This window comes from Ovis canadensis, chromosome 7 (genome assembly GCF_042477335.2).
Source record: "Ovis canadensis isolate MfBH-ARS-UI-01 breed Bighorn chromosome 7, ARS-UI_OviCan_v2, whole genome shotgun sequence".
NCBI lineage: Eukaryota > Metazoa > Chordata > Mammalia > Artiodactyla > Bovidae > Ovis > Ovis canadensis.
The window spans coordinates 61,936,580-61,955,826 of NC_091251.1; the positions used below are offsets into that span (position 1 = coordinate 61,936,580).

The following is a 19,247-nucleotide window of genomic DNA, read 5'->3' on the forward strand; positions in this document are numbered from 1 at the left end:
TTACATTCAGGTTCTGAGCTTTGTCGGCTGTCTCCAAAGTAGTAACTGTTGGGACTTTGCTTCTTTTGCGGGGTGGGGGAGGCTTTGCTTTTGTTTACTTGGTAGAAGTTGTGCACCCAGGGAGGCAAAAAAGTAACAAAAATCCCCATTCCCTGTGAAGTTGAAACGAGGACAGCGACCGCTTAACATCCCTCACTTTGCCTCTTCTGCTCAAGACACAGTTCTCAGCAGCACTAAGAGCGAAGCCTGTACGGTCCGCAGAGTTGCGCTCCAGTCCGGGGGCGGAACCCCAGGAAACCCCGCCTCCCAAGCCCAATCCCAGCTCTCCGCCGGCGGACAGGAAGCGGCGGCGGGCCTAGCAGCCCGATAACCGGCCCCAGTGCGCATGCGCGCGCCCCTGGGGCGCCTGGGGGAGGGGGAGGGGCGGGAGGAAGGGGTGCGGCTCCGTCTGCCCGTTGGGCGCCGGCTGGTCACGTGGTAAGGAAGGAGGCGGAGGTCCCGGGCTCGGGGGAGGGAGGTAGAGAAGAGGGAAGGAGCGAGGGAAGGAAAGCGGGGAAGGGAGGAAGGAAACGAACGAGGGGGAGGGAGGTCCCTGTTTTGGAGGTGCTGGGAGCTTTGCCGGCCCTTGAAGTGGGGCGAGAGGGAGGTGCTTCGCCGTTTCTCCTGCCCGGGGAGGTCCCGACTTCCCGTGGAGGCTCCGGACCAAGCCCCTTCAGCTTCTCCCTCCGGTTCGATGTGCTGCTGTTAACCCGTGAGGAGGCGGCGGTGGCGGCGGCGGCGGCGGCGGCAGCGGCAGCGGAAGATGGTGTTGCTGAGAGTGTTAATTCTGCTCTTCTCCTGGGTTGCGGGGCTGGGAGGTGAGGCACGACCCCCAGTGCCGGGGACGCCGTGAGCTCAGCGGACCGCGCGGCGGCAGCGGCGGCCGGGCCGAGCGGAGCCCAGTCGCGCCGTGTGGCGGGTGCGTCAGTCAGCCCGGCCGGCCGGCGGCGCCACTCGGGCGCGCAGTGCTCCCCACTCCCTATTGTCCCCCGCGCCCCGACCGCGTTCCCTTCCGTGGCGGGCCGAGGACGCTCTGAATCTCCGGTGAGGCCTTTCCCGCTCCCTACCGCCCCAGTAGCAGGGGAGGCTGGGGTCGCCTGCCGGAGAAGCAAAGTCGGGAGATCTGGTAGCCAAGCGAGAGCCGTGGAGCTCGGGCCGGTTGGCACCATCACTCGAGCGGGCTCGCCGGGCGCCGGGGCGGCCAGCTGCCGCGGGGCCGGTGATCACCCTCCTTACCCTTTTGCCCCAGCCTCTGCCCGCGGCCAATTCCGGAGTCCCCTCCGCCGCGAAGAACCACCGCGCAGGCTCGTGGGAAGTTGCAATTGTATTGTTCTTTACCGGGCGCGGCGATCCAGACCGACCCGGTTCTGCAGAGAGGCCGCCCGAGGAGGGGTAACAGTGATCTCCTGCTGGTCTGAGCCGGGCGGCTACGGCTCTCCAAAGTGCCCTGCCTCTGTCCGACTGTTCCGAGAAGATTAGCAGGAGGGTGTGTTTCTGTTCTGTGAAAAAATTCTGTTGCCCAGGGGAAAGGGTTTCGTGGAGAGAAAGCTAAGTCGTTTCGGGATGTTCTTTGATCTGCAGGCTGCTTTGCGTCTTTTAGAGGGACGGTCCCTCAGTGACCTAACTTGAAGTGTTTTCTTAAACTCTTCGGTGGAATAGACGTATAGTGTAATTAATGGATTGTCAAAACAGTGGCAGTCCTCCACCATCTCTCCCTACGTTGGAGTTAAAGTGTGCTAAAGTGTATAAATTCTTGATGACTTCCGTTTTGAAGACGTTTTTTGTTTCCAGTTTATCCCAGGACCAACTGCATCATTTTATTCTTGTGTGAAGTGCTTTATTTTTGGTTAACTTTTTCACTTCCCACCGTAGTATACATAAAGACCTTAAAGTATGTTTAAAAGAATTGTATTGAAATTTTTTCCGGAATGTTTTGGATGAATATAGACTGATTTGATAATTTAGAAAATGTCTGAATGTTTCATGTAGTGGATTGTTTTTGTTCTTTTCTCTGACTTAGGACTGCATAGCCTAACATATTTTTGTTCCATCTTCTACTTAGTCTGAGGAAACTTTGTAGGGAGACTTCTGTTGCAGTTTGTAGTGCTCATTTGCTAGAGAAACATTTTGGATTAGGAGCTTTTGGTAGATGTTTAGTTTGAAATATCTGTGCTGGATAACCTCTGTCAGGGCCTTTGTTTTTACATTTGTATTTATGTTCTAAATGTGACTTCCAGCAAATTTCTGTTTTCACTTTTTGTTAGATGCTGATTTCTATGACGTAGTAAAAGGTAAGGCATCCACATGAGGCAGTTTAAACTACTGATTAGTAGTATGTAAAATGTCCTTTGTTTTTAAAGAGTGAAACGGTGAGAATAGACACTGGTCTGTTCTGATGGTTGAAGAAAAAGTATAAATTGACAGCGTAATCTTTGCGGGCTAAGACCCTTTTTAGACAAAGATTTTCTAAATTCAGAACTCGAGTCATTTATAAAGTATCATTTTGCATTAAACATTGGTTAAAAGGCTGCTTACTTTTTGATGTTTGTTTTAAGCAGCATTTTTTCAAAAAGCCACTAAGAAATCTTTCATTTTAAAATTAACATTAAGATTGTAGTTTTGGGGTACCTGGAGATATTTGTAATGTATTTTTATCCACACAGCTATTTATGGTCGTTTGTAAGAAGTTTATGGTAGGATGATAGAGAATAGAATGCATTCAGACTCTCCTATGAGAGAATGAATATGTTTGTGTAGATTAGGACAAGCTATAGTGGAAATATGGATTTAACTTTAAAGTATAAGTCGTTTTAGATACTTAATCGTTTTTAGTTGCTTCCTCTTTGTGATTTGTCGATCCTGTTTTGCATTAGTCTTTTCTTGCTCTAGTGTGATGGTGGGAAGCTAGAAAAGAGAATGGAATGTGTTTAGAATCTTGAAACTAAACTTCCCCAATGCTGTCTGTTTCTCACACATGTCCACCTTGTGTTCTATTTGTAGGAAGATACCATGAATTTTCTAGAGCTTAGCATCTATATAGATATGTACTCAAATATATGAATAAAATGCTTTATTATATGCAACTGCGTTAGAAATTTATTCGAACCATTCTGATTATATATAGCCCAAAGAATTTTTATGTATATGTAAATTGTACTTTTTAACACAAATATGTTGGTGAGTTGATGCTTTTTCTTTCTCTTTAAAAAAAATTGGTGTGTTTGAGAGGTCCAAAGGTATTTCAGCTGTACCAGTAAATTCAATCCCCTGTTTTTGTTTAATGAAATCATACTTTAAATGAACTCTTAGAGTATGACTTTTTTTATTTTTGACTGTGCTGTCTGGGCTTGTGGGTATTTTAGTTTCCCAACCAGGGATCAAAACCAAGCTGAGAACATGAATTCTTAACCACTGGAGAACCAGGGAATTCCTGTCATGTTTCTTATATTAGAAAGTCTGGTGTAAATGCTTTGCTTTGTAGCATGCTTCTTAAAGAAATAAGTTTTCTGGAAGTTTGGCCAAAAGTATAAAAGTTTAAGCTTAAATTATTTCTCACTTCTACCAGCAAGTCAGAGTCTATAAATAAAATGGACAGACTTTTGGTCTTTATCTTTAAGGAGCTGTGACTCTTCATCTTTTTAATCTTGATATTGATAATCCAGCTAGCTGTACCATCTTGAGAAGACCCATTTCAAGCCATTAGTTAGCAGTATCTTTTCTGTGTGTATATGGACCTTTTTGAGTAGCGAAGAACTGGGCATGGCAAGTACCCCTCTCTTTTCTGATCTCATTTTTATAACTTGTTTAACATCTCCCAGGGTGTTTATTACCTAATATCTTTTAAATTATCTTACAGACTTGCAGGGTGGAGCAGGGAGAGTAAGGGACATTTTTGTAATGTCTGTTGTATTTCTCATACTGTGTTACAAGTTTCGCTTTCCAACTGTATGAGAGAGTGGTGACATTCTACATTTGAAGAAACAGACTTGAAGAAATATTTTTTCTGACATTGTCCACCTGCTCAGTGGTGAATTAGACAGTAAAACCCAAGCCAGTTGGACCTAAACCTGGACTTTTTACCTATTGCTGCCTCATGCCTTTTTTAATGCAGTTTTCACATGTTAGTTCAAAGGTGTTCTCTGGACTGAATCACCTTAGAGATGTGTTTTGTTTGATTTGCAATGTCTTTAAGTTTCAACTACTGATGAGCTTTGAAAAAGTGACTTCTTTAAAAATTTTCTTCGTTTTGGTTAAAATTTACTGACTGTGCTGAGTCTTAATTGCAGCATGTGGAATCCATAGTTGCAGCATATGGGATCTAATTCCCTGACTAGGGATCAAACCCAGGCCTCCTGCACTGCGGCATGGAGTCTTAGCCACTGGACCACCAGGGAAGTCCCAAATTGGGAAATTTCTGAGTGAAATTTCTGTGTTTTGGGAGGAAGACTTGAAAATCCTGTTAACTGCTCAGAAATATTCCTATTGGCTGGAGCAGAGCAGTAGCCTTTCCCCTCTTTAAACTGGGCTTGGGAAACAGCGTGGTTCCCCTCAATCTGGCTGGCTGTATGTACGGTTAGCCTGCTGCACTCATTTTTGTTACTTGCCTCAGTCCTTGTAGATATGTTATTTGCATCTTTGCCTCAGTTTCATCTTGCAAACATGACAGCATCATTTATTTATTTGGTTGTGCTGTGTGAAATGTGGGATCTTAGTTCCCCAACCAGGGATCAAACCCATGCTGCTTGCAGTCCCGACAGCAACCATAAAAATATCTTTTTTGGATTGAGACCTCTTATTCAACTTTTATTATATTGTTTATAATATTTACTTTTCTATGGTCCTAGAAATTTGTTAATAAAAACTGTGGCATACACAATACTTTTTATATGGCATTAGGGTATTAGATATTTTAAAAAATTCTTGTGTTCATAATAGTAACAATTTGAAGGTCTTAAATAATGACAGTTACAATTTTTCCACATCTCTATCTCAGTGAGGAAATAAGAAATCACTTCTTTTTCTGATGGGATGAGGCTCAGAAAAAAATTAGTTGAGAGTCCTGTAGGTAACTTAGATGTTTTTTCTTTTAAGAATTGGTTATAAACATAAACTCCGTTTTTGAAATTGAGAAAATGAAACTGAGTAATAAATTCAAGAATAAACTCCATTTTTTAAAAACTTTGTTGAGAGATCACAAGTTTGGCCTTGAGACTATGTCCTGAATGACGAGTCTCTGGGACCAGACTTTTTAAATATTTTGTGCTTTTGATGAAAGTTTTTATAAAATGATAAAGTTTTATAAAGTTCTTATAAAACACATTTACTGTGCCCCTTTTAAAGGGGCTGAATTTAATCTTTCCTTAAATGACTGAGATTTACTATAAAAACACCTTACTGTTTTGGGCTAAACTTAGTTTGGCTGTCAATTTTTTTTACAAGGGAAAGGGAGCAACGTTAAGGATAAATGGAATAATCCTACCATTTAGAGTCTTGTGAAGGTAGTAACACTGCCCTATAGCCGTGTGAAGGCTTTGCCTTAGGACTAGTGGGGACAATTCTGTCCTAGCTAGGTTGCAGAAACAGCAGTACTGAGAACAGTTCTCAGGGAGTGTAGACTCCCTCTGATATTGGGTGATTCCACTCTGAAGCTACTAAACAATGTGAGAACATGTACAATAAGAACGTTGTTGTTTGGTCATCAGTGTTTACTGTATGTCTTTGGCTAGTAGGAGTCATGAAGGCACAGTCTTGAGAGAGAAGAGAGGTAAAAAGCATTGAGCTTGCCAGAGTAGACATAAATATCAAGATATAAAAATAAGAGTTCCAATTATGTATTGTAGATGAAATGAGGATTTATTAAGCTGGAGGGACATCAACCAGTTGAAGAGAGCTTTTTGAGATAGAAGAAAGTATCATAAGGTGTAGTAAGATACATGTAGATTTACTTGCCTGGAATGGAGAGTTTACAGTAAGAAAGAAGGAGAAATGCTAACTGGGCTATGATGACTGGAACTCTCATTTTTCACATAATAGGCCATGGTAACTATGGGGTATTTGGAATTTTGGTTGGTTGAGCCAGCCATTATTGTGGAATTTTGGTTAGTTGAGCCAGCAAAGGTCCGTCTAGTCAAAGCTATGGTTTTTCCAGTAGTCATGTATGGATGTGAGAGTTGGACTATAAAGAATGCTGAGTGCCAAAGAATTGATGCTTTTGAACTGTGGTGTTGGAGAAGACTCTTGAGAGTCCCTTGGACTGAAAGGAGATCCAACTAGTCAATCATAAAAGAAATCAGTCCTGAATGTTCATTGGAAGGACTGATGCTGAAGCTGAAACTCCAGTACTTTGGCCACCTGATGCAAAGAGCTGACTCACTGGAAAAGACCCTGATGCTGGGAAAGATTGAAGGCAGGAGAAGGGGACGATAGAGGATGAAATGGTTGGATGGCGTCACTGACTTGATGGACATGAGTTTGTGCCAGCTCCGGGAGTTGGTGATGGACAGGGAAGCCTGGTGTGCTGCAGTCTATGGGGTCGCAAAGAGTCGGACATGACTGAGCGACTGAACTGAGCAGTTTGGATATGATACAATAAGGAATAAATTAGCTACTTGATGAACTGGGTGATTGAGTCCTGGATTGGGGTAGTGATTGTAGAAATAAACAAGAGTACACAAGAAATCATATGGAAGAATAACTGGTAAAACTTGGCAGATGTTAATGCAAAGATATCACAGTTTATTGAGGGCTCTGTATTGAATTTGGACCTTGGAGCCTATTGTATAGAAGAGAGTGTAGCTTTATAAAGCTTTGAGGACCTCAGACTTTGTAGTTGAAAGTGTCTAAGATTTTGAATCTAGGTTGAAGGTTCAAAGTTGGAATGTGTGTTAGTGTGAATTTTATCTGACTTGCATGCTAATACTTTTGTTGCTAAGTCGCTTCAGTTGTATCTGACTCTTTGAGACCCCATGGACTGTAGCCCACCAGGCTCCTCTGTCCATGGGATTCTCCAGGCAAGAGTACTGGCACGTGTTGCCATTTCCTTCTCCAGGGGATCTTCCCAGCCCAAGGATGGAATCTGTGTCTTTCGCGGCTCCTGCATTGCAGGTGAATTCTTTACTACTGAGCTTCCGGGGAAGTAATACTTCTGTTGAATGTTAGCTAAAACTTTTCAGACCTTCAACAATTTGTGGCTAGTCACTTAGGAAGCCGTCTTCCCTGGTGGCGCGGTGGTAAAGAATCTTCCTGCAGTGTAGGAGATGTGGGCTTGATCCCTGGGTGGGGAAGATCCCCTGGAGAGGGAAATGGCATTCCTTCTCCGCATTCATTGCAGTATTCTGGTCTGAGAAATCCTATGGCCAGAGGAGCCTGGCGGGCTACAGTCTTTAGGGTCACATGAGTAGGACATGACTTGGCAATTAAAACAAAAACAAAAACTTAGGAAGCATTGTACCTGACAGTTGAGAGGTAGAAGTTTGGTGAATTTGAGGTGGAGGGGATAAGTTAGATTTAAAGATAGACAAACTGGAATTAGACTTTTTGGTTCAAGAATGTGCTTGATATTTTTGATTATATATGAATTGTGAAATTCCTGTTTCAGACACAAATTGGGGAAAATAATGTGACTTCTGTACTTGAGCCAAATGTACAAATATGATTTGTGGAGCAGAATTTTCTTTGCATTTATCTTTGTTTGCATTAATGATTGAAAGGGATATACCACATACATACACACATATATATATTTTACAGCTTTGAACTTTGGATTTAGCTTTCAAAAGAATACAGATAGAACCCTATACTTTTTAATTGGGTGGAATATAATTTGCTTCTTTTACTAGGAATTAAGTGGGATAAATCTGTAAAATTGCTGAAGAGATTGTAAAGTGCTGTGCAGATATTATTAAAAATATGTTGTTTCCAAGCCTAATTTCATTTGGAAACTATTATTACAGAATATAGTTAAATAAATATTTATAGACGTTGAAATACTAGAACATCAGTACCACACATTAGAAAATAGAATTTAAGAAATCCTTAATTTCCTCTTGAACACAATTCTGTCACTTAATCATTGAATCTTTTAAAATGTCTGTTGTCAATTTACATCATAGTATTCATGTGGTATTGTAGCTTTTGAAAAATTAACATGTAGTTAAAATGTACATACAAAGCAGACACCGAAATATCTGTAAATCTAGAGATTGTTTTGGTTGTCACAGCTTGAGGGATGCTTACTCGTATCTAGTGGCTAGAGGCCAGAGATACTGTGAAACATCTTAATAATTTCATAGGACGGCGGCCTCCCCCTTAACCCCACCCAACACGGAATTATCTGGCCAAAATGTTGGAAAGGCTGAGGTTGAGAAACCCTGCTCTGTCTAGCACACGTTTTCCACCATTGTCATCTTCCTTTTTTTGTTGTTATTTCTGATAGCTTGCTATCTTAATTGATTACAAGTCACTTCAGTTCAGTTGCTCAGTTGTGTCTGACTCTTTGTGACCCCATGAATTGCAGCATGCCAGGCCTCCCTGTCCATCACCAACTCCCGGAGTTCACTCCGATTCACGTCCATCGAGTCCGTGATGCCATCCAGCCATCTCATCCTCTGTTGTCCCCGTCTCCTCCTGCCCCCAATCCCTCCCAGCATCAGAGTCTTTTCCAGTGAGTCAACTCTTCGCATGAGGTGGCCAAAGTACTGGAGTTTCAGCTTTAGCATCAGTCCTTCCAAAGAAATCCCAGAGCTGATCTCCTTTAGAATGGACTGGTTGGATCTCCTTGCAGTCCAAGGGACTCTGAAGAGTCTTCTCCAACACCACACTTCAAAAGCATCAGTTCTTCGGCGCTCAGCCCTCTTCACAGTTGAACTCTCACATCCATACATGACTACTGGAAAAATCATAGCCTTGACTAGACGGACCTTAGTCGGCAAAGTAACGTCTCTGCTTTTGAATATGCTATCTAGGTTGGTCATAACTTTTCTTAAAAGGAGTTAAGCGTCTTTTAATTTCATGGCTGCAGTCACCATCTGCAGTGATTTTGGAGCCCCCCAAAATAAAATCTGACACTGTTTCCGCTGTTTCCCCATCTATTTTCCCATGAAGTGATGGGACCAGATGCCGTGATCTTTGTTTTCTGAATGTTGAGACTTAAGCCAACTTTTTCGCTCTCCTCTTTCACTTTCATCAAGAGGCTTTTTAGTTCCTCTTCACATTCTGCCATAAGGGTGGTGTCATCTGCATATCTGAGGTGATTGATATTTCTCCCGGCAATCTTGATTCCAGCTTGTGTTTCTTCCAGTCCAGCATTTCTCATGATGTACTCTGCATATAAATTAAATAAGCAGGGTGACAATATACACCCTTGACGTACGCCTTTTCCTATTTGGAACCAGTCTGTCATTCCATGTCCAGTTCTAACTGTTGCTTCCTGGCCTGCATACAGATTTCTCAAGAGGCAGGTTAGGTGGTCTGTTATTCCCATCTCTCTCAGAATCTTCCACAGTTTATTGTGATCTACACAGTCAAAGGGTTTGGCGTAGTCAATAAAGCAGAAATAGATGTTTTTCTGGAACTCTCTTGCTTTTTCCATGATCCAGCGGATGTTGGCAATTTGATCTCTGGTTCCTCTGCCTTTTTTAAAACCAGCTCGAACATCAGGAAGTTCACGGTTGATGTATTGCTGAAGCCTGGCTTGGAGAATTTTGAGCATTACTTTACTATCGTGTGAGATGAGTGCAATTGTGCGGTAGTTTGAGCTTTCTTTGGCATTGCCTTTCTTTGGTATTGGAATGAAAACTGACCTTTTCCAGTCCTGTGGCCACTGCTGAGTTTTCCAAATTTGCTGGCATACTGAGAGCAGCACTTTCACAGCATCATCTTTCAGGATTTGAAATAGCTCAAGTGGAATGCCATCACCTCCACTAGCTTTGTTTGTAGTGATGCTTTCTAAGGCCCACTTGACTTCACATTCCAGGATGTCTGGCTGATGAGTGATCACACCATCTTGATTATCTGGGTCGTGAAGATCTTTTTTTACAGTTCTTCTGCATCCCATATTCTTATCCTATTGAAGCCTTCCTCTTGGAGTGCTCTATGCACTGCAGTTAGAAAAATTTTTTCCCCAGTATTGCCCATTCTTCCTTCAGCTTTGAGTTTATATTTGATTCTGTTAATTTATAAGAGTGATTAAATGACTCATAGCCCATAAAGATTATCTAAAAACCAAACCAGTTTCTTGTTAACCTAGAAGAGCCATGGATTAGCTGGATTTTAGTTTCTGTGGCGAAAGATACTTTGACCAGGAGTTTACTCTGCAAATCTCTCTTCAGAATGAGTTCTACTCAGCTTTAACTTTTCACAATTTGTTTTCTTCAGAATTTTAACTCATAGTAAGTCCTCAAAAACCTTTATGTCTTTTTCATAACTTCATCCTTCCCTACCATTATTGTCATTGGTAACATCTTTGGCTGAATTGTTTTATTTACACATCAGATTTCCTGGAAGGAGACACAGACAGATGGTTTGGGGTATAATATGGGGGAAGAGTGAGGTGATGAGAGTAGGTTTAGGATAACGTGAGAAGTGTGGGGTAGATGTGTGTCAACTTGGGGTGGTAGCTGAAGCCATTTTGTGTATGTGTGGTAGGCTGAATGTGTGTGTGTGTGTGTGTGTGTGTGTGCGGTAGGCTGAATGTGTGTGTGTGTGTGGTGGGCTGAAAGTGTGTGTGTGTGTGGTGGGCTGAAAGTGTGTGTGGTGGGCTGAAAGTGTGTGTGTGTGTGTGTGTGTGTGTGTGTGTGTGTGTGTGTGTGGTGGGCCAAAAGTCAGAGTCCCTTGTCTGTACTTGGTTTGCATTTACTTGATACGGTGTAAAGGTGTTTCAAATCAGCATAGAAATCTAAATTATGTACGTGTGTCCACTTTTGGAACTTTAAGTTGTATTTCATAAGTGGTTGAAATTTAATACATTTGTTAGGTTTTAGCTATTGATATTTTATATTTTTGTGGTTGATTTACTTTAAAATTTATAGTTTATGATTTTACTTTGAGCCAGCTAGCTTTACTATTTTTAATTCTTAGAGACTAGCTTATCTGAAAAAGTGGGTATATTGTAATGTGCTTACAATTCAGACATACTCTCCTGTCTTGAGCTTTCACTTATAACTGTTAGGTGTGGATATTTGTAGAAAATGATTTGACTGGTTTCTAATGAAGAAACAGGTACTGTGGCTTAAGTTTGAAGTCACATTGTAGAAGTAATTTTTCTAAGACTGTAGTAAAGAAACTTAAGTATATTTCTGAAATACACGACCTTATAGTTCTTGAAGTCTACCTTTGTCATACAAGAGAACAGCTTGTTAACGGTATTTAGTGCTTCAAGATCAGAGTGACTATATATCAAGTGTTAAGAAGCATTGGTCAACATAGTGTGACGCCTAAGACACAGCTGATGACTCAAGTTCCTTAGGAAGGAAGTACACTTGATAGTTGGGGAAAAGTGCTCTTGGTGCCTAATTTTAAAATTACACAAATGAAAAGTCTGTAGAAAACAACTTGATTACAAGTAATTTTTCTGATGAATGGAAGTGTGCCAGCCTTAGCTTATTCTTACACATCCTCTCATTTATTGTAATTGAGTTTTTCTGTAAATAAATAAAGGGAGATGTGTAATGTCAAAAGATTTTTACAGATTTTCTTCCTCCATTCTTAGCATTGTCAACTTTGATAAAAGTAGGAAAAAAATTAAGTTTATTTCTTTATATAATATTGCTATCCCACACAAAGATGATACCCACCATCAGTAAGATATACTCTGATTATTTTTTCTTTCTGACATTATTGAAATTTTCATTCTGTTTTTCTCCCCCCCCCCTTCTAATATTTAATTTGATTAGAATAGAAGATTGTAGGTTTTGGACTCAGTTGGGAAGGAAGCTTTTGTTTGCAAGCATTTGTGCCTATCTGTGGAATAAGGAAAATCATCATAGTGGTTAGCATTTATGGCTCACTTATTTTATTCCAGGTATGATTTTAGGAAATTTTTTGTATTAACTCAGTCTGCGCAACACTGACATAAGATTCTGTTGTTCTTATTTCAGAAAAGAGGGAACGGGATCGGGGAGGGTAATTTATTCACGATCACAAAGCCCTACAGCTACTAATTGTGGAAGCCAGGACTTGAATATAGTCAGTCTGGCTCCAGAATTCATGCTCTTAACTTCACTGCCTCTAAAAAACACATGCTTTAAAAAGTATAATGAGGTTGTCAGATTTTGTCTTTGTGCGAAGATTGGATTATTTTACCATCAACGCATAACTTAGGCTCTTATGCTTAGTATTTGAGTCATTTGACTTTTGGTCAGTCAAGTTCTTTGAAAGTTTTTTTTTTGACATTAGAAAATATTTACAATTAAGATGAGAGAAGCACCTCAGAGAACACTTTATGCATAGTACCATTTCAGTTTGTCACAGATAAATTTATATATGTATTCCTGTTTTAAGAGGTTAAGGAAAGATATTAAATCTCTGGATGATGAGATATAGGTTATATCTTTTTTTGTTTTTAACTTTTCTGGACATGTACACCCTACTATATTTCTTTGTATTTATTTAGTTTTGGTTACTCTGGGTCTTTGTTGCTGTATGTGGGCTTTCTCTAGTTACGAGAGCAGGGGGCTGCTCTCTAGTTGGGTTGGCACTGGCTTCTTATTGTGGTGGCTTCTTTTGTTGCGGAGCACAGGTTCAAGGTGCATGGGCTTCAGTAGTTGCAGCATGCAGGCTCAGTAGTTGCGACTTGCTGGCTCTTGGGTACCTGGGCTTCCCTAGTTGTGGCGCGGGGCTCATTAGCTGTGGCTCGTGGGCCCTAGAATGCAGACTCGGTAGTTGTGATGCATGGACTAGTTGCTCTGAGGCATGTGAGACCTCCCTGGACCAGTGACTGAACCTGTGTGCCCTGCATTGGCAGGCAGACTCTTATCTCCTGCACCACCAGGGAAGTCCCCATCTTTTACAGAAGTATCTATTACAAAACGTTTGTGATGCAGAGAAAAACATTTTTTAAAGTCGAATTACCTTTAGTAAATACCAGTATCCTGGTGACTTTGAGAACACTTATAGGAAATAAAACACTGTTCTTTGTAAAAAGGAAGTGAGGTCCTTGAGCTCTCCAGTGTGGTGAGGAGACCAAGTTACATTTTTTCAACTTTGAACCTGCTGGTCTTTTTTCTGCCATTCGCGTACGTAGGTAGTTTTTTGGTGTTGCTTTTTACTTTTTACCCAGTTTTGCTTGAAACTTAGTTATATGTTTTGTCTGTCTTATAGGTCAGTCTCATTATTCTACCAGTTTTACACAGAGGCGTTTGCTTGTTTGATATACTGCTAATTTCCCCCTAACTTTTTGTCTTAAAAACGTGTATGTTTTCTGAAGGGTTGGAAGTATTTATAGGCCAGCTAACATTAAGATTACTAATGATTATCTTTTGCCACGCTTCACCACTCTTAATATATACATTCTTTTTTAGTTGTTGTTCTGAACCCCTAAAGTAAGTTGGTGCCCTGAAATACTTCAGTATGCATCTAATAAGGTTGAGGACATTACCCTTAAATAACCAAGAAAATTGTTTTCTATTTTTTAAGTGTTCAAATTTCCCATGGAGATTGTAGGTACTAGGTACCAAGGAAATGTAATATATGCTTTGTGAAGGCCAGATTTCTGGCAACCACAGCTAAGGACTAGAAAGTAAAACAGTGTTAGTCTGCTTTTCTATTTAGTAAAAAAAAAAAAAGTTAACAGTAGAGAAAGGAGACATTGACAGAATAACTGCACTTCAGGATGGGGCTATTATGTAGAAATAATGGCCTGTAGGTTATCACATTGTTATGACCTCTTAGGCTGAAGATGTTAATAAGGAGGAACCTGGCTCAAGAAGATGTTAGAGGGGGGGAAAATCAATAACTGGTTCAAAAGGTATTTGGCACCTAGATAAACTTCAATTGTTTAGAAATTTTCCTCAGTGGAACCTTTCATTTTCCTTTGATGTTAGATTACAAACATCTCACTGTACTCTAGGTTTGAAGTCTGGTAACAGATTTGTTTCTCCATTGTTAAGGTCTTTACATGATGAGAACATCTTCAGTGAGAATTCCATTTATCAGAAGGGAGAAAAGGAGTTAAAGATTGCCATCCTTTGAGTCCTTCCTTTTACCCTTATTCATGTTGCCCTGCTTGGGTAACAATTCAGAGTGATAAAAGATAGTCTAGTTCCGTATTCATGGACAACTGAACATTAGTATTTTTTTTTCATTGTTTGTCATCATTTGTTTTTTTACTCCTAGACTTGTAGGCTGTGATTCCTTTTGTACAGATCTATTTCATGTAAATAAAGGATTTAAGTTAGAGGAAGAATAGTAGTCTTTTATGGGCCACAAATCACATTAATTTAAATGGCAGTAGACCTTTGGAAGAAGTAGTTTCTGTGCTGGTACTTACTGGTTGTGTTAAATAACCCCTGGAGGAGGAAAATGGCAACCTGGTCCAGTATTCTTGTCTGAAAAATCCCATGGACAGAGAAGCTTGGTGGGCTATAGTCCATGGAATCACAGAGAGTCAGACACGACTGAGTGACTGCGCACAGCAGCACACAGCATGATGGTGACCCCCATATTTGTGTCTCAGCCCAGGACTCTCCCTTGAATTCTGGACTCCACTATCCCAGCTGGGTCTCCAGTTAGATGTCTGGTGGGCATCTGGAGTTAAACATGTCTGAGATCAGACCTCTGACTCCTGTTACCCAGTCTTTTTTCCTGTAGTATTTCCCATCTCAGTAGGTGGGAGCACTGTTCTTCAGTTGCTCAGGCCAAAAACTGAGTTATCCTTGATTCACTGTTTTCTGTTACACCCTGCTTGCAAATCCTGTCCATTCCTCGTTTAAAGAATATGCAGATTTTGACAACTTCTCATTAGCTCTACTGCTACTGCCCTGATTGATGCAAGTAAACATCCATTTCACTTTAACTACTGTAAAACCTGCTAACTCTTCTTCCTGTTCTCTTGTTCTCTCAGCATAGCAGTCATTGTGATCCTGTTCAGAAGCTACTTTGGCCAAAACCATCCATTGGTACTTTGTATACTTTAAAATGGTTAAAATGGTGAGTTTTATGTTATGTGAATTGTACCTCAACAAAAAAATAAGCAAGATAAATAAAAAATAAAAAACTCCATTCAGTGGCTTACTATTTTAAGTGAAAGCCAGTGTCCTTGTAGTGGCTCTTAAGGCCCTACATTGAGTACATGTATGCTTATCCCGCCAGCCGCACCCTGCCCCCCCCCCCCCCCCCAGTGCTTCCGCATTGTTTATTTCTGCTCCTACCACACAGAGCTCTTAAAAAGCGTGCCAAGCTTGCTCCTGTCTTAGGGATTTTGTATTTGCCAGTCCTTTTACATGGACCAGTTTTCCTCCTAGATTGCTATAGTGTCAACCCTATTTCTTTTTTATTTTTTAAAAAATTTATTTATTTTTAATTGAAGGATAAATTGCTTTACAACACTGTGTTGGTTTCTGCCATACATCAGCACAAATCAGCTGTAGGTATGTCCCCTTTTTTATTTTTTAAGTAAAAAAAAAGTTACATGGTGAAATACACATAAAATTTACCAGCTTAACCATTTTTAACTGTTCAGTAGTGTTTAAGTACATTCACATTGTTATGCTTTGCTCTCTTTCTGTTGTGTTTGCTCAGATATTATGAAGTCTTTTGATTACCTCATATGAAAATACAAACCCTTACTTGGCATTCTCTATCCACTCACCCTGTGATAACAGTCTTCGAGCCATCTGATGTTACTTACTTGTTCACAGGGATCTCTCTTTTGATATCCTGCGACAAACCATAATGGAAAATAACATGAAAAGATATATATAACTGAGTCATTTTGCTGTACAGAACAAATTAACAACATTGTAAATCAAATTTACTTCAATAAAATGAGAAAAATTTATAAACCAAAAAAATGAAATTATTATTTGTTACACTGTCTGCTGTCCTTCTCTAGAATAGTTTCCTGAGGTCAATAACTTTGTTTTGTTCACTTCTGTATTCCCAGCATCTAAAAACTGCCCTTAGAGTATATAGTGCAGATAGTAAGTACCCGATATATGTGTTGAGTGAATAAATGAATGTTTACTGAACTAAATAATTTCATTTTTTTAATGAACTACATAAGAATTCCAATTTTTTAAGAGTATGTCTGGAAAAAAAAAAAACCTTCCAAAGCTTATAATTAATCTTTTTACTTTCACTGGAATGAATTTTTGTTATTGTCTTGGTTTTGCTCATTATTTTTATATGCCCAGTTAATTAAAGGAATTAGTAGGTTGAATGGGTTATATTTTCTTTCTAAGAACCAAATTGCTTTTTCTCGGTGTTTCTGTTAATATTTAAAAATATCATTAAAACACTTGGCACTTGTCATTCACTGCAAAAATTAGCCTAAAAGGGGAAATGTAGAATGTCTTCATGGTTATCTGATTTTACTCAATAAAACTTGTAAGCTTTGTTATGTTACTAAGATGAAACTTAAAAAAAACCCTTTTCATTTAGGGTAAGTTTAGAGTCACAGAATGTTAGAGCAAGATGGAAGTTTTGTAGTCTTGGGTTGCTTACTTAACCTCTTTGTGCCTCATTTTAACATTAATTATACTTACCCTACAGAGTTGTTATGAAGGTGAAAGGAGATAATACATGTTCATTAATTTAGCCATTATTTACTTAATTCTCACCTATGATGTACTGTACATTATTCTAAATCTCGTTATATATGTTAGATAGTTGAATCCATATAACAACACTATTAGCTATAGGTATTATTATTTCATCTATTTTACAGGCAAGGGAAATGAGGCACAGAGTTAGGTAACTTGTCCAAGATCACTCAACTAATAAGTGGCATAGTTGGGATTTTAACTCATGGTGTTTAGTTATAAATAAAGATAATGTTTGCTAAACTGTTGAAATATGAAGTAAGACATGTTGACCATGTATGTCTATGGTTATTGATAAACTTAGTTGCAAAAAGGAATACTGTGTGAAAGTTTGTAAAGTCATGCAAAATAGAGATGAAGGCTACATGGATAGTTGCAGAGACAAATACCTGAAATGTACTCATAGTGTCCATAGAAGATTTGAAAAAACTGTTTGTGACTCCATGGAATTCTCCAGGCCAGAATACTGGAGTGGGTGGCCTTTCCCTTCTCCAGGGGATCTTCCCAACCCAGGGATCGAACCCAGGTCTCCCACACTGCAGGTGGGTTTTTTACCAGCTGAACCACAAGGGAAGCCCAAGAATACTGCAGTGGGTAGCCTATCCCTTCTCCAGGAGATCTTCCCGACCCAGGAATCGAACTGGGGTCTCTTACATTGCAGATGGATTCTTTACCAACTGAGCTATCAAGGAAGTCCATAAATAAAGATAATTTTTGCTAAACCGTTAAACTTTTGAAACATGGAGTAAGATATGTTGACCACATACTTCTGTGATTATTGATAAACTTAGTTGCAAAAAGGAATGCTGTGTTGACAGTTTATAAAGTCATGGAAAATAGTGATGAAAGCTGCATGGATAATTGCAGAGACAACGTGAAATGATGCAACTTTACTTGAACACTGTTACTCTGACTGCTGTGTGAAAAATAGACTGTAGTGGGGCAGGAGTGGAAGCTAAGGGGCCGGGTATTTGTAACAATTTCTGTCTAGAACCTTTTGAACCTTGCCACATTTTCAGCCTTATGAATTCTACCTCCCTAATTTAGATCCCCCAGCCTTTGATTTGCAACTAGGGCACAGACATGTAAACTAGTCTTCTGAACTAGGCTCTTCTGATCAGAAGCATCACTGGAGACCTGGATTCTGAACTGAGCAGACAGATAGGCCTGCAAAGTTTTGCCAGTAGTGTACGTCTCTCAGACATTATGACAAGATTTTTCTTTAGTTGTTTTAAGGATGTGTTTCTGCTACAGACCTGGCATTGGAGAGGCAGGGCAGTATTGGTGTTTTTTGCAAGATACCTTTGGAGTAATTATGGTGTGTACTGCTGCTGTTGGGGATACCTGGGTAGTTTTGAGGAAGATAAAAATGGGGAGAGTTCCAGTATTATTGTCAAGTAGTAGAATATTACTTCAGGTAATGGAATACTGTATGAGAAGTATGGGAATTGATTAAGATCACAATAGAAAATGTGTTCTCGGTCAGGTATCCTGCGTAGTATTTACATGTTGATTTGCAGGGAATACAGAATCTTGGATTCTTTTTGTGTCTGATGTCTCTTGATTCATGATTTCTCTTGATTGATTTTTTTCTTTAAAATTAATTTTAATTGGAGACTAATTACAATATTGTGGTTTTTGCCATACATCAACATGAGTCAGCCACAGGTTTACATGTGTCCCCCATCTTGAACCCTTCTCCCACCTCCCTGCCCACCTCATCCCTCTGCGTTGTCCCAGAGCACCGGCTTTGAGTGCTCTGCTTCATGCATCGAATGTGCACTGGTCATTTATTTTACATATGGTAATATACATGTTTCAGTGCTGTTCTCTCAAGTCATCCCGCCCTTGCCTTCTCTCACAGAGCTCAAAAGTCTGTTCTTTACATCTCGTGTCTCTTTCGCTGACTTGCATATAGGGTCATCGTTATGTCTTTCTAAGTTCCATGTGTATGCGTTAATATACTGTATGGTGTTTCTCTTTCTGACTTACTTCACTCTGTTTAATAGGCTCCAGTTTCATCCACCTCATTAGAACTGAACTCAAATGTGTTCTTTTTTATAGTTGAGTAATATTCCATTGTGTATATGTAGCACAGCTTCCTTATCCATTCATCTGCCCATGGACGTCTAGGTTGCTTCCATGTCCTAGCTATTGTGAACAGGGCTGCAGTGAACATTGGGGTACACGTGTCTCTTCCAATTCTGGTTTCCTCGGTGTGTATGCCCAGCAGTGGGATTATTGGGTTGCTCAGCTGAAAGAACCTGCCTGCAGTGTGGGAGACCTTGATTTGATCCCTGGGTTGGGAAGGTCCCCTGGAGAAGGGAAAGACTACTCACTCCAGTATTCTTGACTGGAGAATTCCATGGACTGTATAGTCCATGGGGTCACAAAGAATCAGACATAACTGAGTGACTTTCACTTCCATTTTTCACTTTTTCATGGCAGTTC

The 19,247-nt window shown here is 40.3% G+C and overlaps 1 protein-coding gene across 2 annotated transcripts in view; it reads left to right on the forward strand.

The window, feature by feature from the left end:
- Window positions 1-457: 457 nt before the first annotated feature.
- Window positions 458-19,247, forward strand: part of ADAM10 (ADAM metallopeptidase domain 10) — a 136,191-nt gene continuing 117,401 nt past the window's right edge. The window contains exon 1 of one of the 2 annotated variants that reach the window (XM_069596382.1): window positions 458-857. In XM_069596382.1, the coding sequence (XP_069452483.1) occupies window positions 803-857 (55 nt within the window). In that variant the 5' untranslated portion in view covers window positions 458-802. Of the gene's footprint in view, window positions 1,526-19,247 lie in introns of both variants that reach the window. The other variant, XM_069596384.1, reaches the window with a different exon arrangement.